General features: G+C 48.8%; 1 protein-coding gene across 5 annotated transcripts in view; it reads left to right on the top strand.

The window, feature by feature from the left end:
- Positions 1-2,322: 2,322 nt before the first annotated feature.
- LOC141094197 (uncharacterized) overlaps positions 2,323-24,364 on the top strand; it is a 124,507-nt gene continuing 102,465 nt past the window's right edge. For all 5 annotated transcript variants that reach the window (XM_073579964.1, XM_073579962.1, XM_073579965.1 and 2 more), the window contains exons 1-5: positions 2,323-2,364; positions 11,123-11,272; positions 11,402-11,581; positions 11,665-11,788; positions 11,872-11,969. In XM_073579964.1, the coding sequence (XP_073436065.1) occupies positions 2,338-2,364; positions 11,123-11,272; positions 11,402-11,581; positions 11,665-11,788; positions 11,872-11,969 (579 nt within the window). In that variant the 5' untranslated portion in view covers positions 2,323-2,337. The remainder of the gene's footprint in view (positions 2,365-11,122; positions 11,273-11,401; positions 11,582-11,664; positions 11,789-11,871; positions 11,970-24,364) is intronic.

The raw sequence follows: 24,364 nt of genomic DNA, 5'->3' as shown, positions 1-24,364 counted from the left end.
GATGTAGCGGTGCGGGAATAACTGGAGGACACCAGAGTATGCGGTTCCAAAGCTTTACTCACTGTTTGCAGTTCACACCACTGCCTGCCTCCGTACTGTGTTCTCCAGGTCAGGGCTCCAGCCAACCTCCAGGCAGGATAGGATTCTCCCTTCCACACTCCGCCAACATGTACCTTACTGAACGACTCCTCCAATGCGCCTTTAGGTGCGAAGCACTCCAGTATTTAGTTACCCTGGAATGCCTCTCTCTAGGTGTTCCTAGTCTTTACTTGTATGACAGACAGCTGTAGCCTCTATCGGGGACTCCTCTCAGAGTCCTGGCTCACAAATCGGTTGCTGTTGTGTCCCAAGTCTATGATGGGAGCAAGGCGTTAGCAGCTCACTACTCCGACGGTGTCTGTTGCCGGACATAAAGTTCCAATCAACCTCGGGGACCGGGCCCCGGCCTTTGCGCTCTGGACAGGAAGGGTTCTCTCTCTTTCTCAACCTGCTTCCCACCGTCCTTCTATTCTCCTTGGTTCCGATCTGTTCTATCTCTCTTATGGAATCTGTAGTCTTCAATCTACGTCTCTTTCTCCTTCTCTTCCCTGAGGAGCTTGTTCCACTAAGACCAGTCCTCAGCCTCTCCTGACTGACTGTCTTCCTCTGCCTTGAGCCCCTCTCAGGCTGACCTGCTGTCAGCCTGCTCTCTTTCTCTCAGACCCTCGTCTGACCGACCTTCTCTGGGACTCACCCCAGACTGACTGACCTCAAATCCTACACTTTCCCTCTCTTTTGTATCATCTCTCTCCACCCGCCTCCCAGCACATCTCGTGTTACGTAACAGGTTTCCACGAGGGGTGCTCTGCTAACCCCCAGCCTGAAGCGGTTAGGTGGCCCCACTGAACTATCCTGTGTGTGGAATGCAGGTGTGGAGCATGGTGAGGAGTTCCCACCATACCTGGATGGTGGGGCACTACACCTTAGGAGAAGGTGCAGTACCTCTGTGGTGACTGAAGCCTCAGGGGCGCCACAGTGGCAGCGAGAGACCAGCTATCAGCGACGCTGGACGCTGGTTTCTAACGGAAACGGCGGGCATCCAGGAGCTCCTTCAGTGTATGTGAGTGTCTTAATATGTTGTCCAGGTCAATTACCATAAATCTACTCACCAGTGAGAAAAAAATACAATTTATGAAATTTTCAAAGACTGCTGGAGCATTGGTTATCCCGAATGGCATCACCAAATTATATATATGACCATTTACCTCCAGATAATTGGTCAAACAGGTCAGGTATAAGGGGTAAAGGATAGGATTGTGAGCTGAGATTTTATTAAAGGGAATCTGTCACCTATTTTTTTGGCATATAAGCTGTGACCACCAAATAAGGGGCTTATCTGCATCATTCCGTAATGCTGTAGATAAGCCCCGATGTAACCTGAAAGATAAGAAAAACGAGTTACAGTAGATTATACACACCCAGGGGCGGTACTGTCCGGCGCCTTCCATCTTCTAGCGATGACGTCCTCTTCTTTGCTTCCCGTCACGGCTCCGACGCAGGCGTACTTACTCTGCCCTGTTGAGGGCAGAGCAGAGTACTGCAGTGCGTAAGCGCCGGACCTCTCTGATCTTTCCCACCAGGGCAGAGAACTATGCCCGGGCCAGAGCCGCGACGGGAAGCAAAGATGACGTCATCGCTAGAAGATGGAAGGCGCCGAACCGGACCGCGACACCCATCGGACCCGGACTGTCTCTGGATGAATATATTTTTCGTTTTTCTTATCTTTCAGGTTACATCGGGGGCTTATCTACAGCATTACAGAATGCATTACAGAATGCTGTAGATAAGCCCCTGATGGCGGTGGCTGCATCTTATATGCCAAAAAATAGGTGACAGATTCCCTTTAATCTCTTTAAAATCCAAGAACAGACGCAGCCCTCCATCCTTTTAACCAAAAAAACCCCTCGGTGACTGGAGAGGTGGATGGCCGAATATGAGCCTCAGCCGGACTCTGGAAGGGGTTAAATAAACAAGATTTCGGCATTTTCGCTCCTGGAATGGCGTTGATAGCACAATCATATGCCGCCATATAGTAGCCGTCTGGTAACTGGTGATAATTCCCTCATGTGTGGGGTCTATTTCCCTCCAGAGAAATCACACGTTACATTCCACACACAACACTGTGTAGAAAAGGCGGCGCGGGGTAATTGTGCCAGTAGTGAGGGGGAATAATGGCGGGAAGGTCACTGACTGAGGAGAAGTCTCCATGTAGCGTCTGCACTCCTGAGATCATGTGACCCCTGACTCCTCCCCTCCTGTGACCTCATCACAGGTCCTGTGCGCACAGAGCAGCCATATATGTGGAGTGTGGCTCTGCGGGTGGAGGTAGGTGCTGGAGATTCCCCATTACTGAGCGCAGGGGACATTAACCCCTCCAGCACAGAGACTTTTTTGGGGGGGTTTGTTGCCACTTTGTAAGAATCACTAGCTGAAGAGCCCGGCGTTGCCCGGACATAGTAACTTACTGTGGTTAGTTATAACAAATTATAATGATTATCCTCCATCCCATAGTCCAGTGCCCATATACACATCATACATACCCTCCATCCCAGTAGCGTAGCTACCAGGGGGCAGAGGGTGCAGTTGCCCTGGGCCCCTTGCTGTGGGGGCCCACCCAGAGCTACTGCCACTGGGTGTACCACCTGAGTTGTAATCAGGGTTACCGGCTATGGGCCCGCTCAGATTTTTGCCCCTCTCCCTGATCTGAAGCCCTAGCTATGCCTCTGCTCCATCCCATAGTCTTGTGCCCATATACCCACCACACATCCTCCTCCCCATAGTCCCGTGCCATATACCCATCATACATATCCTCCATCCCATAGTCCATTGTCCATATACCATCATACATATCCTCCATCATATAGTCCTGTGCACATATACCCATCATACATATCCTCCATCCCATAGTCCCATGCCCATATACCCATCACACATCCTCCATCCCATAGTCCAGTGCCCATATACCATCATACATATCCTCCATCCCATAGTCCCGTGCCCATATACCCATCACACATCCTCCATCCCATAGTCCCGTGCCCATATACCCATCACACATATTCTCCATCCCATAGTCCAGTGCCTATATAACCAACACACATCCTTCATCCCATAATCCCCATCTGGGTGGCACTGAGCAGGGAGTTCCTGGAGATGTGCTGTAATGTAACCTGGCAGTGTGGCTCTGTCTGCGGCCGCTGATGATGCAATTTTCTACGCTGGTAACAATAGAGCGTGGCAGTAATAGAGGAGGGGGTGATTCATTTCTATCATGTGCTCTCTGCTCCTTTCTGGGGGGCAGACAATGGCTGAGAGCTTATGTTCCCGGGGATGCTAGATTTCTCTCACCCGGTCAGTGTCTGCTGAGGTGCTGTGGAGTGGGAAAACTGTTGTTCATTGCAACCAATCACAGCTCAGCATCTTTTATTATTATTATTATTACTATTATTATTATTTATTTATATAGCACCATTGATTCCATGGTGCTGTACATGAGAAGGGGTTACATACAAGTTACAGATATCACTTACAGTAAACAAACTAACAATGACAGACTGATACAGAGTGGAGAGAGGACCCTGCCCTTTCGGGCTTACATGCTACAGGATGGTGGGGAAGGAGACAGTAGGTTGGTGGGTTGCAGCAGTTCCGGTGTTGGTTGAGGTGATATCACCGATAGTGGTGAGAGAGAAGGAGGTAGCGGGGGTCATTGCAGGCTGTAGGCTTTCTTGAAGAGGTGGGTTTTCAGGTTCCGTCTGAAGGATCCAAATGTGGTTGATAGTCGGACTTGTTGGGGCAAAGAATTCCAGAGAATAGGGGCTATTCGGGAGAAGTCTTGGAGGCGGTTGGGTGAGGAGCGAATAAGTGTGGAGGAGAGAAGGAGGTCTTGGGAGGACCAGAGATTACGTGAGGGAAGGTATCGGGAGATTAGTTCAGAGACATATGGGGGAGACAGGTTATAGATGGCCTTGTAGGTCAGAATTAGTAATTTGAACTGGATACGCTGAGGGAATGGGAGCCAGTGAAGAGATTTGCAGAGGGGAGAAGCGGAGGAGTAGCGAGAAGAGAGATGAATTAGTCGGGCGGCAGAGTTAAGGATGGACTGGAGAGGTGCGAGGGTGTTAGCAGGGAGACCACAGAAAAGGATGTTGCAGTAGTCGAGGCGGGAAATGATGAGGGCATGAACAAGCATTTTAGTAGATTGAGGGTTGAGGAAAGGACGGATTATGGAAATATTTTTGAGCTGGAGGCGACAGGAGGTAGAAAGAGCTTGGATGTGCGGTTTGAAGGACAGGGCAGAGTCAAAGGTTACTCTGAGGCAGCGGACTTCTGGTACTGGGGAAAGTGTGATGTCATTAATTGTTATAGCTAGGTCGGGTAAAGAAGATCTGTGAGATGGAGGAAAGATGATGAGTTCAGATTTGTCTACATTGAGTTTGAGGAAGCGAGAGGAGAAGAAGGAGGATATGGCTGATAGACACTCTGGGATTCTGGACAGCAGAGAGGTGACGTCTGGGCCAGAGAGGTAGATCTGAGTGTCATCAGCAAAAAGGTGGTAGTGGAATCCGTGGGACTTTATGAGTTGCCCCAGACCAAGTGTATAGATTGAGATTAGTAGGGGTCCTAAAACAGAGCCTTGGGGGACTCCAACAGAGAGAGGGTGGGATGAGGAGGTGGTGTGGGAGTGGGAGACGCTGAATGTGCGGTTGGAAAAGTATGAGGAGATCCAGGATAGGGCAAGGCCTTTGATGCCGAAGGAGGAGAGGATCTGTAGTAGGAGCCAGTGGTCAACTGTGTCAAATGCAGCTGACAGGTCTAGAAGCAGGAGTATAGAGTATTGTCCATTTGATTTGGCTGTAAGTAGGTTGTTAGTAATTTTGGTCAGGGCTGTCTCAGTGGAGTGATGGGGGCGGAAACCAGATTGTAGATTGTCAAAGAGCGAGTTAGATGATAGGTGGGAGGAAAGTTCAGCGTGGATGTGCTGTCCCAGGAGTTTGGAAGCGAATGGGAGCAACGATATTGGGCGATAGCTGGACATAGCGGTTGGGTCGAGGGTTGGCTTTTTAAGGATAGGCGTGATTGTGGCATGTTTGAAAGCAGAAGGGAAGGTACCAGATGTTAGTGATAGGTTGAAGAGGTGGGTTAGGGATGGGATAAGTGTGGTGGTGAGGTTGGGGAGGAGGTGGGATGGGATGGGGTCAAGTGCACATGTTGTGAGGTGCGATTTGGAGAAGAGGCGATTAAGTTCCCCTTATTTGGTTAGAGGGTGTTGGGGTTTGGGGATAGCGAAGGAGAGTGAGGACTAAAGGAGCAAACACTGTGAGGGCATATGTAAACATGGTGAAGAAATAAGATAGGTTGAGAGAAGCTAGGTCCAAGTAATAAGAAGGGCTTACTCAGTAGACATACCCAAAAGAGACAGGTAGATAGTGTGGGGTCCTGACTCCTGCCGAGACTAACTGCCATAGTAATAACTGCATTTTCGAGATACTTTTGCTGCCGTGATACTTATGCTGCAGGGAGACACACGTGCCTGACCCGCACACGTGCCCCCTAGAAGGCATCTTTAAACAGCTCTGGTGAAATGAAAGATGCCTAAAGATTAGGGGGGCTATGTGGAGTGGGCGTGGCTGATAAACACATACATTCATATATATATATACAGTGGGGAAAAAAAGTATTTAGTCAGTCAGCAATAGTGCAAGTTCCACCACTTAAAAAGAGGAGAGGCGTCTGTAATTTACATCATAGGTAGACCTCAACTATGGGAGACAAACTGAGAAAAAAAAATCCAGAAAATCACATTGTCTGTTTTTTTTTCATTTTATTTGCATATTATGGTGGAAAATAAGTATTTGGTCAGAAACAAGCAATCAAGATTTCTGGCTCTCACAGACCTGTAACTTCTTCTTTAAGAGTCTCCTCTTTCCTCCACTCATTACCTGTAGTAATGGCACCTGTTTAAACTTGTTATCAGTATAAAAAGACACCTGTGCACACCCTCAAACAGTCTGACTCCAAACTCCACTATGGTGAAGACCAAAGAGCTGTCAAAGGACACCAGAAACAAAATTGTAGCCCTGCACCAGGCTGGGAAGACTGAATCTGCAATAGCCAACCAGCTTGGAGTGAAGAAATCAACTGTGGGAGCAATAATTAGAAAATGGAAGACATACAAGACCACTGATAATCTCCCTCGATCTGGTGCTCCACGCAAAATCCCACCCCGTGGGGTCAGAATGATCACAAGAACGGTGAACAAAAATCCCAGAACCACGCGGGGGGACCTAGTGAATGAACTGCAGAGAGCTGGGACCAATGTAACAAGGCCTACCATAAGTAACACACTACGCCACCATGGACTCAGATCCTGCAGTGCCAGACGTGTCCCACTGCTTAAGCCTGTACATGTCCGGGCCCGTCTGAAGTTTGCTAGAGAGCATTTGGATGATCCAGAGGAGTTTTGGGATAATGTCCTATGGTCTGATGAAACCAAACTGGAACTGTTTGGTAGAAACACAACTTGTCGTGTTTGGAGGAAAAAGAATACTGAGTTGCATCCATCAAACACCATACCTACTGTAAAGCATGGTGGTGGAAACATCATGCTTTGGGGCTGTTTCACTGCAAAGGGGCCAGGACGACTGATCCGGGTACATGAAAGAATGAATGGGGCCATGTATCGTGAGATTTTGAGTGCAAACCTCCTTCCATCAGCAAGGGCATTGAAGATGAAACGTGGCTGGGTCTTTCAACATGACAATGATCCAAAGCACACCGCCAGGGCAACGAAGGAGTGGCTTCGTAAGAAGCATTTCAAGGTCCTGGAGTGGCCTAGCCAGTCTCCAGATCTCAACCCTATAGAAAACCTTTGGAGGGAGTTGAAAGTCCGTGTTGCCAAGCGAAAAGCCAAAAACATCACTGCTCTAGAGGAGATCTGCATGGAGGAATGGGCCAACATACCAACAACAGTGTGTGGCAACCTTGTGAAGACTTACAGAAAACGTTTGACCACTGTCATTGCTAACAAAGGATATATCACAAAGTATTGAGATGAAATTTTGTTTCTGACCAAATACTTATTTTCCACCATAATATGCATATAAAATGAAAAAAAAACAGACAGTGTGATTTTCTGGATTTTTTTTTCTCAGTTTGTCTCCCATAGTTGAGGTCTACCTATGATGTAAATTACAGACGCCTCTCATCTTTTTAAGTGGTGGAACTTGCACTATTGCTGACTGACTAAATACTTTTCTTCCCCACTGTATATACGCATGTTTTTGTTCTGTTTCCTGTAATAGATACATGCGACCCAACTATGGAAGACAGGAAGTGAAGAAACTGATTGCTCTCATAGTACAGAGCCCCTTTCTTGGCCCCACACAGTGTAATGCCCCCATTTTGCCCCTGTAAGCAGGGTTCTGCCGCCACAACCAGTTGCCTTGGGCACTTTTCCATTGCCTGGTACAGCAGATTTTTATCTGTCACCCCATTCCTTTGCTTGGCACCAAATCTGTTCTGCCTTTGGGGCTATGGTCTTTATAATATGAGGAAACTGCATCATCAAGGTCACCTGAGCTGGTGTACCATCTATACTCTTCCCATTGATTCCACAGGGTCCCGTGTGGACGGCATATGGCAGTCTTTTTGTACAAATGTAGCACAGACCTGAGGAATCTTTTTTATGACACACCTTTTTACAACCCTTGTGCAGTATATATGATGCCCCTCACACAGTATAAAGTTTCCACAGTATTGGCATCTCTCACACAAAAGATATTTCCACAGTATCGCCATACCCCCACACATAGTATAATCTTCTCACAGTATCGCCATTCCCTCCTCACACTATAATGTTCCCATAGTACCACCAGTTCACCAAACACAGTATAATCTTCTTATAGTATCGCCATACCCCCACACACAGTATAATGTTCCCACAGTACCACCATCCCCCACACAGTATAATGTTCCCACAGTAACACCATCCCACCACACACGGTGTAATCTTATCACACTACCGCCATTCCCTCCACACTATATAATGCTCCCACAATATCAGCTTCGCACACACACAGGATAATGTTTCCACAGTACTGCAATCCCCCACTTTCTAATGTTCCCACAGTACTGCTCCCTACATACACAATATAGTACCGACCACCAACAATTAATACTCAGCCTCATTCTTGATGCAAATACTAATGAACCCAGGATCTATTGGAGCACCCCCAGTGTAGTGGGTTTACTTGGTCCTGGGCTGGTGTATTAAAAGGATGTGTCACGGTGGCAGTGACCCGGTCCGTGGCTGTGAGTGTCCATATAAAATAAGAGGATAGATGCTGAATAAAGTTTATGTGTAGATAAGTTTGTGACGCCACCTGTGGTATCTGTTCAGAGGTGACCAGCGCTGCAGTGCAGATCCTCTGGGACAGTTGGTATAATGCAGCAGAGGTGTAATAGCTCTCCACAGGCAGAGCTGTAGTCCCAGGGCAGTGATGGTAGATGTTGAAGTAGATGGTGCAGAAAGAAGGCAGAGACACAGTTGAATGCAGTTCCAAAGCTTTTCTCATTGTTTTCTGATGCTCATAGATGCCCGCTTCAGTGCTGTGCCCTCCAGGTGAGGGGCTCGGCCAACTCCCAGGCAAGTAATGTACACCTTTCCAGCACTCCTGTCCGTATGTGCCTTTTCTAGACATCTCCCTACTAGCGCTAATCTGAAGTACTTGTAGTTATGAATTACACTCTAGTTCCTCTTTCTTGCTGTTACTTAGAACTCCCTCGCATGACAGGTAGCTGTAGCCTACTTCAGGGACTCCTTACAATCATGTCCTGGCTCACACATGTTGCTACAGTGTCATCGAGTCTTAGTTGGGAATAAAGCGTTCACAGATTCTATTACTCCGGTTTCTGCTGTAGGATCATTAGCATCCACGCAGCCTCGGATACCGGCGCCAGGCCTCTGGCACATAAGCTTGGAGAACGGCTCTGGAGAAGTTTGGAGAAGGGCTCTGATCCAGCCCCAGTCCCCAGCTTTCCTCCACACGTCCCATTCTTTCCTTCTGGAGAACTCTTTCTGCTCCTTTCCTTTCCAGCAGCTCCAGCTCACAGGGAGCTGCTGCATATATGTCCTCTCACTCCATCCCTCTCTGGGGAACTGATCCTGATCTCCTATCAGTTCTCCCGCTCTCTATTGCAACCTAAGCTCCACCCACCTCGCAGCACCCTTCATGAACCAAGCAGGGGTCATAGAGGGTGCTCTGCTGTTCTAAGGTGTCTGTGCTGGATGCAGGTGTTGGAGTCTGGTCAGGTGTCTCCATCTTACCTGGGTAGTGGGATACTACACCTCAGGAGGAGGTGCAGTACCTCTGTAGTTACTGAACCCTCAGGGGCGTCACACTATGAGATATTTACCACACGATAGTTGGATAGGCAGGAGTGTATCATCCAAAACAGAAGCCCACTTTGTTGCTATGGTGCCTATGAATTAACAGGGCTCAGTGGGGTTTGGTATTGGTCACCCTCTTCTTCCCATCATCACAATTTCAGGGATATCCACACTCTCATGACGGTGATACCACTGAATAGAATAGTGAATCAGGGAGTCAGAAGCTCTTGATCCACCATTCAGCCCTTCGCTTGTAAGTCTGAGACTTCGTGCACTGCAGGTACAATGGCGTCACTACATCAGACCTGTAGTATGGAGCCTTAGTACTCACAGTGCACAGACTGGAGCAGTTCACCTCGGGAACCTACATCTAACTTTCTACCTCCTGATGATCCTGTTAGGAGAAACGCGTTGATGTTTTGCCTATCCATCCTCAAAACTTGAGTACCCGTTTCTACTGTTATCAACATGTGTTGGCAATCTTTGATTATATTTTATTGATTTTGTCATGAATTATGCCTTCCAGATATATTATTATGTCACCCTAATGTTTTACTATCAGTTATATCAGGGCCTATTGAGGGTGAGCCATCGTGGAGCGGGAGCACCATTCCGCTGACCAGTAGGGTGCCAACCTCCGCTCATAGGAAGGTACACAGTTACAGGGAACAGGTAGTTAGGTACTCATTTGTTCTGCACACGTCACTTTATTGTCTTTGTCAATTGCACTGCTTTTGCAATTTTTTCTATTGTTGCCTACCCAACTACTACTTTTTTGGCAATTCCTATACACTCCTTTCCTGGTTATTTGAGTGACCGCATGCTGCACTTATCCAGGGTCATCTAGGAGATTTAGGGTACAGCCGTCGTTGAGCGGGGGCGCCAATCTCGATTATGTTTAGGGTGCCAACCTCTGCTGGTAGGCAGTTTGATATCAGGACCCCCCATTAGGGTTCAGTAGGTGACACGGTTGTTTGTGTTTTTGTGTGGTTGTTTTGTCTTTTATCTAGACTTTAATAAAGGTTGCTTTTTATATTCTATATCTATACTTTTGTAAGGCTCCTTGTAAATACAATTGAAGTTTTTGACCTTACCGGTTCATATACTTATGCAAGCCGCATGCAGAAATAGGTGGAGCTGACCGGAGGGGGCGGGGCTTCACGAGGGAAGTCTGCAGCCCTCCGTCCGCAAATGTGAAACAAGTCTAAATGAGACGAGAATTAGCGTTATGGAAGATGAGTCTATGAGAAAAATATTCAGCTGCCGACTCCGAGGGAGAAACTGCTTGTTGTCTGTGGCCTAAAATATAATAATAATAATCTTTAATTTTTATATAGTGCTAACATATTCCGCAGCACTCTACAGTTTGCACACATTATCATCACTGTCCCCGATGGGGCTCACAATCTAAATTCCCTATCAGTATGTCTTTGGAATGTGGGAGGAAACCGGAGAACCCGGAATAAACCCACGCAAACACGGGGAGAACATACAAACTCCTTGCAGATGTTGTCCTTGGTGGGATTCGAACCCAGGACTCCAGCGCTATATAGGTTTTATTAGTAGATGTAAAGAAGAAAACTAAATACTGTAAAATAATAAATCTCCTCATACGTTTCCCTTATTATCTCCAGTAATTGTATTATTACACAGGATTTTTATGATGTTACATTGGCTCATCTTCTCATTCAGGTCTCTACAATATCGGATCCTCCCAGTGAAGATCTTCTATATAAGAGAATTTTCCTGATTTACCCATCAAGGATGGATATGGACAGAGACAAGATGGCGGAGAGGATATTACACCTCACCCTAGAGATCCTCTTCCGGCTTACTGAAGAGGTGAGAGATTCTGATGACGTCACATTACATCATTCTTATCTATGGGAATAACAGATGGACAGAACTGGAGAGGTGAGGACTCTGGAAATGTCTGTAGTCAGATATATTAATGTGTCTCTCCATAACCAGGATTACACTGTAGTGAAGAAGACTTCTAGTGAGCGCCGTCAGGCCCCTGTGTCTGAGGGATGGGGAAGACCCCTGAGCCCAATCACAAGACCTCCACCTCACCCCCTGATACATGAGGATATCAATGACCAGAAGATCCTAGAACTCACCTACAAGATGTTTGAGCTGCTGACTGGAGAGGTGACACTGCTGGGAATGCTGGGACATTATACAGTAACACTATGAAGAGATCGGGGGGATGACGGTATCATTGTATGTGTCAGGTTCCTATAAGGTGTCAGGATGTCGCCGTCTATTTCTCCATGAAGGAGTGGGAGTATTTAGAACGACACAAAGATCTGTACAAGGACGTCATAATGGAGGTTCCCCAGTCCCTCACATCACCAGGTAATAGACAGGACTAAATATACACGGCCTATAATTATCTGTATGTAAAGAACGAATTCAGTCCCTGTATGTGTTTCCTCCAGATCTATCCAGTAAGAGGACAACACCAGAGAGATTTCGCCGTCCTCTTCTTCCACAGGACTGTAACCAAGAAGATCCCAATGCTCCTCAGGATCTTCAGGTAGATGGAGAGAAGGTGTGATGAGATCTCACCTATGATGTGTAGACGGCTGTGAAGGTCTTGTGCTCAGTCTTGTTTTATCCACCAGTATTATATGCTTTATACTTGTGTAATGAGAGCGGTAGAGATGACAGGATTAGAGCTGATTGCAGATGTGACTTCTCCATCTGTCTGTGACTTTATTCAGTCGCCATGACAGCACCACGAGAGAGGGGATCCGCCCTTCGGGGACAGGAAACCTACAGACATAAAAAGGGCGGCCCTCTCTCCCGCTTCAGTTGGTTTCCTGTCCCTGACAGGGGACCCCTGCAAACATACCTGAAGCAGGAGCAGCGTCTTAGGAGTCACGGATGCCCAGGCCTGGCAGCCGATTCAGGCAGTGGGGGTCCCCTACCTAGGCCTGACCAGGACCATGGAGGCGCCGTACGGCAGGGGAACTGTCAGTGCAGGCGGTGCAGCTGTAGGAGGCCTCCAGGGGGAGCATCCACTACAGGAAGGCCCGCGCCGGTACCGGGTAAGTAAAAACCCCGTTCCCTTTCCTTCCCTCCTTCTCCTCGGAGGTGTCCACGCCATTACTGCCGCCTACTTCCCCTTCAGGGGGCAGCTGACGGCATGCGGGCATGGACTGATGACGCGGCCTGGTCGCGCCGGGTGACGCGGCGGGCGCGCGCTGCAGGCCGCGGCCCTGGCGTCGCGGGCGCGCCTCTGGAGGGATGGACGGTGGCGGCGGGTGTGCGTGTGGCGTCCCAGGGGGCGTGCACCTGCTGGGGGATGGGAGTGTCTCGCCGACCCCGCCGGGGATTCGGTCGGGGGGGTGGAGGATGCGGGGAGGTGAAGTAGGTAACGGGCGCTGATGGAAGGCACCTGTGAGCCCCAGAGGGGGCGGTGCCGGGTCTATTTAAGGGCTCAGGTGACCAGGAGAGCTGCTTCTGGCACTGTAGTAGCCCATAATGGCATCGCAGGAGCAGCCAGAGCCACTGGAAGAGACGCAGCCTCAGTCCTCAGAGAAGCCGGAGCAGCGTTCTAGTAGCAGCACCGTTCTGAGAAACACAAGTCTACTCAGAAGGTGAGACCTGAGATGTCCACGAGCCGTAAGAGTGTGGCGGCTCCGATGGACACCCCCGCAGAACCCGGTACTGCGCTGTCGTATGCCAGGGTAAGTGAGCTTCGAGAAAGTTCAGTGGGTGATGATCTGTTCCCCTTATGTTCCCTCTCTCCCATTCTGCCAGGGGAAAAAGAGTTCTGGGAAAAGCAAGCACAGACAGTGTGCCGAGTGCGGAGTCCCCCTCCCGGATGGTCAGGGAAGGAATCTCTGTAGACCCTGTATTAACCACCTGGTCTCGGAAGAGACGGCTGACTTTTCCTCCAGTATAAGGGAGATAGTCAGGCAGGAACTTAGGAGTTCGGCTGGATCTCGGTCTCTGGCAAAATCTAGAGACAAGTCCCCTAGACCATTACTCTTAGTCTCCGATAGTGATTCGCAGAAGCTAAGATCAGATTCATCATCATCATCCTCCTCGTCATGTAATAGACAAAGTTAATGCTCTTATCACTAGAGAATGGAAAAAACCTGAGAGGAAGGGCTCCCTATCTCCGGCCTTTAAAAGAAGGTATCCATTCGAGGAGACAGATTCAGCATCATGGGATAAAGCCCCAAGATTGGATGCTGCTACAGCAAAGGCTTGCAAAAAGACTTCTCTTCCCTTTGAGGATCTGGGTAGCTTAAAAGACCCTTTGGATAGGAAAGCCGATGCTTTTCCTCAAGGGAACCTGGGAGACATCAGCTGGAGCCCTTCGACCAGCAATTGCAGCCACATGCACCGCCAGATCCCTAACGGTTTGGTTAGACCAGCTAGAAGGACAAATTAGGGATAAAGTCCCAAGACAGGACATTCTTTCCTCCCTCTCTACAGCTCAAGGAGCAGCGGCCTTCCTCTCGGATGCATCGGCGGACTCAGTGCAATTGGCAGCCAGATCTGCGGCCCTATCCAATGCGGCCCGCAGGGCCTTATGGCTTAAATATTGGCCAGGGTGATTTTCAGGCCAGATCTAAATTATGCGGTGTCCCGTGTGAGGGAACTTACTTGTTTGGCAAAGTTCTGGACGAACTGTTGGAGAAGGCAGGAGATAGCAAGAAACGCTTCCCATATTTAGGTTTACCGCCTTTCAGAAGGGGCTCCTACAGAAGGTGGTTTGACCGTAGGCGACCCTCCAGAGAAAGACCCAGATATGACACTTGGAGAAGAGGTAGGGGGTATATGTTTAACACCCCTCGTGACCGTAATGATCCCAAATGACTGTTGGACCAGGTGGGAGGAAGGTTGTAGTCCTTCTACCTAGCCTGTATGAAAGGGAGCAAGCGGGCACTATCACAATAATAATAAAATCTATGGTCACTGGGAGATCACTTGTATGACATAATTAGGAAACAAAAAACAAGGAAGAAAAGATCATGCAAAAAAATAGGATCACCACACAGTATCAGTAGGTACAAAATGTGAATAAATTTTATTGTTAACAAGCTAAAAAACACACACATATTAAAAACAATTAAAAATCCATAGGACCATGTATTGACTCTCCAATAGATGACAAATGGTAAATCTGAAACATTAAAATAGTATACCAATAGACCACAAGTCCTAAATAATACACAGAGAAAAATAACTCTGAATAAATTCTGCTAGCATACACCCAACAATCCAAGATTGTGTGACAATGTAGTCCACAGACATGAGGTATTCAGTACAAAGATTGAAACTTGAATATCACATAGGCCAAAATGGCTAATGCCAAAAATAAAGAATTGTTAGATTGTAAAATCAATACACAATACTGCCAAATGCATCCTAAATGCCGGACAATCGAGATGAATACGTCACCCTCTAAAAGTGTAAGTCGGGGAACCAGTCAGTGTGGTGATCCTATTTTTGTTGCATGATCTTTTCTTCCTTGTTTTTTGTTTCCTTCTACCTAGCCTGGTCACATATCTCAAATAGTCCTTGGATACGGAGCATCATCAGAACGGGAATAAGATCCAAGTTCCAGCAGACTCCGGGCGACAAGTTTATCCTAACTCCCATCCGTTCTTCACCCACAGAACAGAAGGCATTGGAGGCAGAGATCTACGATCTTCTCCGGAAAGGAGTAATGATTAAAGTTCCTGAGCAACAAGGAGGTAAGGGGTTTTACTCCCCTCTCTTTGTAGTCAGGAAGCCGGATGGCTCTTATCGCACCATAATTAATCTCAAATGCCTTAATAAGTTCATCAAAATCTACTCTTTCAAAATGGAGTCTGTAAAATCGGCGATTAAACTACTGTTCGGGGTGCTTTATGGTGGTCCTAGACCTTAAAGACGCCTATTATCATGTTCCGATACATGCAGAACATCAGCAATTCTTAAGGGTAGCCGTCTCGCTGGAAGGAAAAATAAGCCATTTTTAGTATACAGCACTTCCCTTTAGGGTGGCGGTGGCACCCCGGGTCTTTACAAAATTAATGGCGGAGGTTATGGCCAATCTGCATGAACAAAACATTCTTGTAGTTCCCTATCTAGACAATCTCCTGATTGTGGGGAACTCGGAGTCTCATTGTGCTACCCAATTAGGGAAGGTAATAGCCTGCCTCCAAAATCTGGGTTGGATCATTAACTTTAAAAAATCACGACTACAACCCACGAAAGTACAACAATTCCTAGGCCTTACTATAGACTCTGATTTACAGGAATGTCGATTGCCAGAGTCTAAGGTTCTGAAAACTCAACATCACATACGTAGGGTAATGGATAATCCGTCAATTACCCTTAGAGGGGCTATGTCACTTTTAGGCTCTCTTACGGCATGCATTCCGGCAGTACTCTGGGCACAACTCCACACAAGAACCCTACAGTGGGACATCCTACACAACACCCATCGGTTGGAGGGTTGCCTCGAGGCTAGAGTCACCTTATCTGATGTTACTGTTCAGTCCCTTCATTGGTGGTCCCTGGGCTCGAATCTGCGTAGGGGTGTCCCTTGGATAAACCGAATCTCCCGAATTCTAACCACGGACGCTAGCCCCAGAGGTTGGGGGGCTCATATGGGGGATAACTGGGTCCAGGGAGTATGGTCTCCGCCCGAACAAAGTTTCTCCTCTAACCTTAAAGAGTTGCTAGCAGTAGAGCGGGCGGTGAATGCTTTCCTTGTGTCCCTACAGGGCGAACACGTCAGACTATTCTCAGACAACCAGGTAACTGTAGCCTACATTAACCACCACGGGGGAACCCGGTCCAGACCCTTAATGGATGTAGCAAATCGTATTTTCCAGATCGCCGAACTACACCTCCTATCCCTCACAGCTCTACACATAAAGGGAAAGCAAAATCAAACAGCCGACTTCTTAAGTCGACTTCTTAAGTCGCAACAAGCTCAAACAGGGAGAATGGACACTAAAAAAGGCCATCTTCGGACAGATTGTACACAGGTGGGGGCTTCCAGAGATAGACTTGTTCGCCAGCAGAAAGAACAGTCAACTCCCTCTGTTCTGCTCTCTGGATCCCAGAGAAAACCCGTACGCGGTGGATGCTTTGTCCTAGCATATGCTTCCCCCCTCTGAATCTGATTCCAATGGTGCTAAGGAAAATCCGAGAGGACAGGGCCAGTGTTATCTTCATAGCCCCATTCTGGCCCAGGAGGTCATGGTTTCCTTGGCTGAGGAAGATGTCTGTGTCCCAGCCATGGATTCTCCCCGAGCTCCCGGACCTTCTATCCCAGGGTCCAGTATACCACCCATGAGTCTCCAACTTACATCTAGCGGCATGGAGTTTGAGGGGGAGCTGCTAAGGGGGAGAGGGTTTTCCCGGGGGCTAGTTAATACCCTCCTAAAAAGTAGGAAAGTCTCCACAACAAATATCTATGCTAGAATCTGGAAAAGGTTTTTGGCAGTCTCAGGAGCAGAAGTCGGTCAGAAAATCCGAATTGATCAGATTCTGGAATTTCTTCAGAAGGGGTTGGAGATGGGTCTAGCCAGTTTGGGGAAGATAGGGTCACCTTAAAGCCAGACCCCTTATATCTACCCAAAGTCACCTCAAAATTCCACAGGCTTCAAGAAATAGAAATCCCATCCTTCTACCCGAACCCCTCTAACCTGTCCGAGCAGAAGCTCCATTCCCTTGATGCAGGGCTGCCACTAGGAATTTCGGGGCCCCATACAAGCAAAATTTTGGGGCCCCCTTGAGACTCTGCCCAGGCTCCACCCCAGCCCCGCCCTCCACCCCTCGAACTGTCCACAGCCCCACCGCTCTCTCTTGGAAAAACTCCACTTCTCACCAATCACACATTAACAGTTCCCATCTACAGATCACACACATATCCAGCAGCTCTTGTTATGGCCAAAAGATTTTTTAAATCTGCCACCACAAGTTAGACTCTTTTGGCTGGGCCCTACTCTACTCTAACCTATTAAACATTTGCTAAAATATCCAATACAATTTAGGTATATTTTTGATCTATTTTTCAATTTTTAAAATGACCAATAATATCACATCCAAAGGGACAAATACCACCACACCATGCCCAGACACCATATTACCACCACATGGTGACCAATAATACCACATACAGGGAACAAATACAGCCATACCATGATCAGACCACATATTACCACCAGTGACAGAATAATAGCACATACATGGGACAAATACCACCACACCATGCCCAGACACCATATTACCACCACATGGTGACCAATAATACCACATACAGGGAACAAATACAGCCATACCATGATCAGACCACATATTACCACCAGTGACAGAATAATAGCACATACATGGGACAAATACCACCGCACCATGACCAGACCACATATTACCAGCACATGGTGACTGGATACTACAATACTGATCATTAATAAAAACATATTACTATCACCATAAGTGCCATTATACACAGGAGATCTGTACTTAGTATGTAGTGTCTGTGTACAGGTAATACAGTGATCACCAGTGACATTATACACAAGAACTCTGTATATAGTGTCAGTGTACAGGTAATACAGCGATCACCAGTGACATACACAGGAGCACTGTATATAGTGTCAGTGTTAGTGTTGAGCATTCCGATACCGCAAGTATCGGGTATCGGCCGATATTAGCGGTATCGGAATTCCGATACTTAGTTCCGATACTTTTTTCATATCGTATTCCGGAATCGGAATCGGAATAGGAAGTTCCCATCATGCTATGAGCCTGCTTGCTTTGATTAAGCCAATGGGAATCCTCCGAAGTGTGGGCACATCCTGTTAGGCATGTAGGCATGTTAACTATTGGCATGGCTGTGATTGGCTGCCGAAATGATGTCATGATGCACTATAAAAGCCACCGCAGCCGCCATTTCTGGTCACTCTGCTGTGAATTCAGTTAGGGACAGGCTGCTGTAGAAGACTGTGAGGGACAGTTAGAAATAGCGATTCCACCAAACATCTAGTGCTTTACCCAGGCTACATAAACCACCACTGTAGCCTTCTTTGCCCTAGCAGCAGTGTTCACAGCTGTCTGCAAGGGCTGTGTGAGTGCAGCTCACGCTGTGGAGTGGGTCCTGCAGCCACGTCAGGCTGTAGGCCACCCAGTGTGATCACTGCTGCCTCATACATCTTTTATTTTTTGAGCTGCATTTTTAACATAATTTCAATCTAGTGTGCTTCCATCCGTATCCATATACGTTGGTTGCAAACACTAGTAGTAGACAGCGGAGCCTTTCTGCAGCCTTTCAGTGCTAGTGTCCACTTTGCTGCACTGTTCACGGCTGTCTGAGAGGTCTCTGACTGTGTGTGAGTGCAGCTCACGCTGAGTAGTGTGTCCTGCAGCTACGTCTGGCTGTAGGACGCTCAGCGTGCGTCAGTGCCTCACACATATTTTTATTTGAGTGCAGCTCATTTTTTCTTCTATTAGTGTGCATCCATCCGTCTCCATCTACGGTGGTTGCAAACACTATAAAGGAGTACACAGCGGAGCCTTTCTGCAGCCTGTCAGTGCCAGTGCCCACTTAGCTGCACTGTTGACGGCTGTCTGAGAGGCCTCTGACTGTGTGTGAGTGCAGCTCACGCTGAGTAGAGTGTCCTGCAGCTACGTCTGGTTGTAGGACGCTCAACGTGCGTCACTGCCTCACACATATTTGTCTTTGAGTGCAGCTCATTTTTTCTTCTCCTATTAGTGTGCATCCATCCGTATCCATCAACATTGGTTGGTTGCAAACACTATATAGGAGTAGATAGAGGAGCCTTTTTTTCTGGCTTGTGCCCTGCCGGCGCAGCCAGATTAGTATTACCCAATTTTTTTGGAGCCTCATCTTTTGCATTGTAGGTTACCTGCCTGCATTGTAATAGCTCCAAAAAGTTGGTGATACTATCAGTTTCAATTCTTTGTTCACATACTTTGAGTTTGTTTCCAACAAAGAAACCACAAAAAAAGTTCACCAAACACTACATTTTGAACTTGTGTAGGCCACATCAGCTCCTATTAAAGTCTAGTCCACACACACACACACTTCATAAAATTAGTGTTTCTTGTACCTGTAACCAGCTGTTCAGGAATAAGCACACTAAGGCCCCCCTTTGTACTTTTTTGCCTATCTTAAGCAGTCTTGCAAGATGAAGAAGGCAGGGAGTAAGGCGCGTGGGCGTGGGCGTGGGCGTGGAGTTTCAGCAGGGAGAGGACGTGGGGATTCTGCAGGGAGAGGACGTGGGGATTCTACAGGTAGAGGACGTGGGGATTCTGGGCCTGCTGCGGGCACCAGTGGATCAGCATCCCCCAGTTTTAGCAGGCAACAGTCCTTTATGCGCAGCTTTGTAGGACCTCAACGTACCCCACTGCTGCGGGAGGAACAAATTGAAGCCGTTGTCGGATGGATGGCAGCTAACGCATCGACTTCAATTACTTCCGCATCCTCTCAGGGTCAGAGCACCGAAGAGCAACCATCTGTCTCTTCACCACCTGCCAAAGTGCCCAGGCAGTCAGAGAGACATGGACAGGAGCCATCACAGTCTCTACTTCTGTTCTCGGAATCTGTTGGCTTGGAAAGAGGGGGCCAGCCAAGCAGCATTCCTGAATGTGAAGAAGAGGGAGTATGCAGTGATGCGCAACTTCTTTGTCCCTCTGAATCTGAAGAGGCGAGTGGGCCAGTGCCTATGGTCAGCACACCTCAGTACGCATCAGATGATGACGAGACTCAGTTGCCACTTTCTGGTGCGTACGGTGCTGGCGAGACAACCCCGGAGAAGCAGCTGTTTGAAGAGGGGAGGGAAGATGATGAGGTCCTTGACCCATCATGGCGTGAGCAACAGGAAGGTGGTGGGAGCAGCTCGGAGGAAGAGATTCCCCTACCGGCCAAAACAGGAGGCAGAGGGAGGGGGAAGACTTGGTTGCCTGTACCCTCCACTTCGGCACCCGTTAGGAGCATTCCTCCTTCCAAAGGCAAACCGGGCGCTCACAAGAGTTGCAGTGCGTGGTCCTTTTTTGACACAGTTGCAGATGACATTTGCTTTGTCAAATGCAAGCTGTGTCATCAGAGAGTCAAAAGAGGGAGAAATGTCAGCAACCTCAATACCACAAATATGTGGAAACATGTGCGCACCAAGCACGAGTTGGAGTTGCAGAGACACCCTGAAGACGTAGGCCAACGTACAGCACCACCTACCACCTCTTCAGTTCGTGTTGGGCCCTCTTCCTCCAGCTCACACACTGCTGGTTCGGCTTCCTCACAGGATCGCCAAGGAAGAACCTCTGCCACTGTTGTCCGGAGACCCTGTCAGATTACACCCATAGCAGCACGTTCCCATCCATCACAGCCATCGGTAGCACAGGCATGGGATAAAAGGCGCCCTTACTCGGCAAACCATCCCCGAGCACAGTCTCTGAATGCTGGCATTGCCAAACTTCTGGCAGTTGAAATGCTGTCATTCAGGCTGGTGGACACTTACACCTTCCGGGACTTAATGGCATTGGCAGTCCCCCAATACAACGTGCCCAGCCGCTTTTATTTCAGCAGGCGAGCCGTCCCTGCCCTGCAGAAACATGTTGAGGGCAAAATAAAACATGCGCTACTAAACGCCGTTAGTAGCAAGGTCCACCTGACCACCGATGCGTGGACCAGTAACCATGGACAGGGACGATACCTTTCCCTCACTGCCCACTGGGTCAATGTTGTGGAGCCGGGTACGGATCTGGAGAGTGGCGCTGTACGTGTTCTTCCAACGCCACGGATTGCAGGACTCCAGTCTGTACACATAGACTCCTCCTCCTACTCAAGTTCCTCAGAAACAGCAGAGCAGGAGCCTGTTACGACCGATATGAGCACAGCCGTGGCCAAACGTCAACAGGCTGTACTCAAATTAATTTCTTTGGGGAATCGAAGCCACACAGCGCAGGAGCTCTGGAATGCTATCAAGCTGGAGAGCGATGTGTGGTTTGGGCCAGCGAATCTCCAGCCGGGCTTGGTAGTGTGTGACAATGGCCGAAATCTGGTGGCAGCTCTTGGCCTAGGCAACCTCACACACATCCCATGTCTGGCACATGTTCTTAACTTGGTCATGCAGAGCTTTCTGAGGGACTATCCGGATCTTGCTGCACTGTTGCACAAGGTCCGCATAGAGTGCGCTCACTTGCGACGTTCCAGCACGGCAAGATCGCGCCTCGCTGCTCTGCAGCGACGATTTGGCCTTCCGGAACATCGCATCATATGTGACCTACCCACCCGGTGGAATTCAACGTTACATATGTTGGAGCGGTTGTGTGAGCAGCAGGCAGCAGTCATGGAGTACCAGCTGCATCAGGCGCAAACAAGTCGCACTGTGCGCCGTTCACACTTCAGCACCATTGAGTGGGCCTCTATGAAGGACATCTGCCTCGTTTTGCGTGCCTTCGATGAATCCACGCGGATGGCGAGTGCAGATGATGCACTAGTCAGCATGACTGTCCCCCTTATCTGCCTGCTTCAACAAACACTGCAAGCACTAAGGGATGAGGTTTCAGAAGAGGTGGAGGATGAGGAGTCCCAAATGCCATCTGCTTCTGGACAGTCTGCGCTACGTGTTTCCTCACAAAGGCCTAGGCAGGGGACACTTTGTGAGGAGGATGAGGAGGAGTCGATGGAGGAGGAAGACATCTCTCCAGAGGAGGGAGGTACACAAACCTCTACTCAGTATGTACAGCGAGGGTGGGGTGATGCAGAGCAGGCCGAGGTCACGCCTCAAACAGGGGACAGCGGTTCTTTGGCAGTTGGGAGTCTGCAGCACATGGTTGATTTCATGCTGCAGTGCCTGAGAAACGACCGCCGCATCGCCCACATTCTCGTCTCGGCTGATTATTGGGTGTACACCCTCCTAGATCCTCGCTACCGGGACAGCGTACAAAGGCTCATACCAACGTTGAACCGGGAGCGTAAAATGCGGGAGTACGAAGAGTTACTGGTGCAGTCCATAATGTTTTCCATTCCACCCGACAGCATTGTTGCTAGTGCTTTACAAAGCAGCTCTGTGCGTCGAGGCGGTGGAGGAAACTCTGCACAAAGAGGGAGCAGAGGCAGCGCCGCAGCACAAGGCAAGACCACTATGGCCCAAATGTGGCAAAGTTTTGTGTGTCCACCACAATTGTCTACACCATCAGCGACGCCTCGAGTCAGCAGGAGGCAACGCTTCCGTCAGATGGTGTCAGACTACATGTCTTGCCCTGTCGCTGTACTCCCAGATGGCTCTTCCCCCTTCAAGTTTTGGGTCTCTAAGCTGGATACATGGCCAGAGCTTAGCCAGTATGCATTGGAGGTGCTGGCTTGCCCTGCTGCCAGTGTATTATCGGAACGTGTCTTTAGTGCCGCAGGTGGTGTACTAACAGACCGTCGCACGCGACTATCTTCCGATAATGTTGACCGGCTGACTTTTCTGAAAATGAACAAGGCCTGGATCTCCAAAGACTTTGCCATTCCTCTTACAGACTAAATTAGTGGTTGGCAACTGTATCCAGGTCTGCTGGTGTGTTCATTTTTCTACCACCTGAACTATAATCCCTTTGCTTCAACACAGCCAGTTGTCGCTCAGATGTGTCGTCTGCACAGAGAAACACACTAGCTCCTGTGTTAGTGGGGTTCAGTAATGCCAGCTGATCCCCTGCTGTGTGGACGGCAAAGTCACCAGCTCCATCAACATTCAAACCACTACTGATTTTTAACCGTGCCCAACTTAGGTCTCTGGCTCCACTGTCTCTACTATTTCCCCTGACCTCCAACCCCGCCATCTACATCTCTGAAGTGGCGTCAGCACAATCTACACTTGTTCCTGTGTTCCTGTGGCTCAGTCCCATCAGTTTATCCCCTGATGTGTGTCCGGCAAGGTCTCCTGCTCTGTCCACATTCCCATAACCAGTAGTGGGAATGAGGACAGAGCTGGCGAACTTGCCGGACAAACATCAGGGGATCAACTGACGGGACTGAGCACCAGTAACACAGGAACAAGTGTAGATTGTGCTGACGCCACTTCAGAGATGTAGCTGGCGGGGTTGGAGGCCAGGGTAAATAGTAGAGACAGTGGAGCCAGAGGCCTAAGTGGAGCATGGTTAGAATCAGTAGTAGTCCACAACCTCCATAAAAACCGCTGCCCATTGGCCTCTGCATGCGGCATGCGTAATCCTGGGCTCCAACAGCTTCAGTTGGTGTTCAGAAGTGTCGTCTCCACAGAGCCAAACACCTTCGTTAGAGTGTTAGTGGGGTTCAGCACTGCCAGCTGTTCCCCTGCTGTGGAGATGGCAAGTCTCCTGCTGCCTTCACCTGCCAAAATCCAGTAGGCCCCAGCCTGCTCCTCGCCTAATCCTGGGCTCCAACAGCGTCATTTGGTGTTCAGAAGTGTCGTCTCCACAGAGCCAAACACCTTCGTTAGAGTGTTAGTGGGGTTCAGCACTGCCAGCTGTTCCCCTGCTGTGGAGATGGCAAGTCTCCTGCTGCCTTCACCTGCCAAAATCCAGTAGGCCACAGCCTGCTCCTCGCCTATTCCTGGGCTCCAACAGCGTCAGTTGGTGTTCAGAAGTGTCGTCTCCACAGAGCCAAACACCTTCGTTAGAGTGTTAGTGGGGTTCAGCACTGCCAGCTGTTCCCCTGCTGTGGAGATGGCAAGTCTCCTGCTGCCTTCACCTGCCAAAATCCAGTAGGCCCCAGCCTGCTCCTCGCCTAATCCTGGGCTCCAACAGCGTCAGTTGGTGTTCAGAAGTGTCGTCTCCACAGAGCCAAACACATTCGTTAGAGTGTTAGTGGGGTTCAGCACTGCCAGCTGTTCCCCTGCTGTGGAGATGGCAAGTCTCCTGCTGCCTTCACCTGCCAAAATCCAGTAGGCCCCAGCCTGCTCCTCGCCTAATCCTGGGCTCCAACAGCGTCAG

This window comes from Dendrobates tinctorius, unplaced genomic scaffold (genome assembly GCF_039654945.1).
Source record: "Dendrobates tinctorius isolate UK_male_01 unplaced genomic scaffold, ASM3965494v1 ptg000063l, whole genome shotgun sequence".
Classification (NCBI taxonomy): domain Eukaryota; kingdom Metazoa; phylum Chordata; class Amphibia; order Anura; family Dendrobatidae; genus Dendrobates; species Dendrobates tinctorius.
Note: the sequence above shows the minus strand (reverse complement) of the source record. Positions and strands in the feature narration are given on the sequence as shown.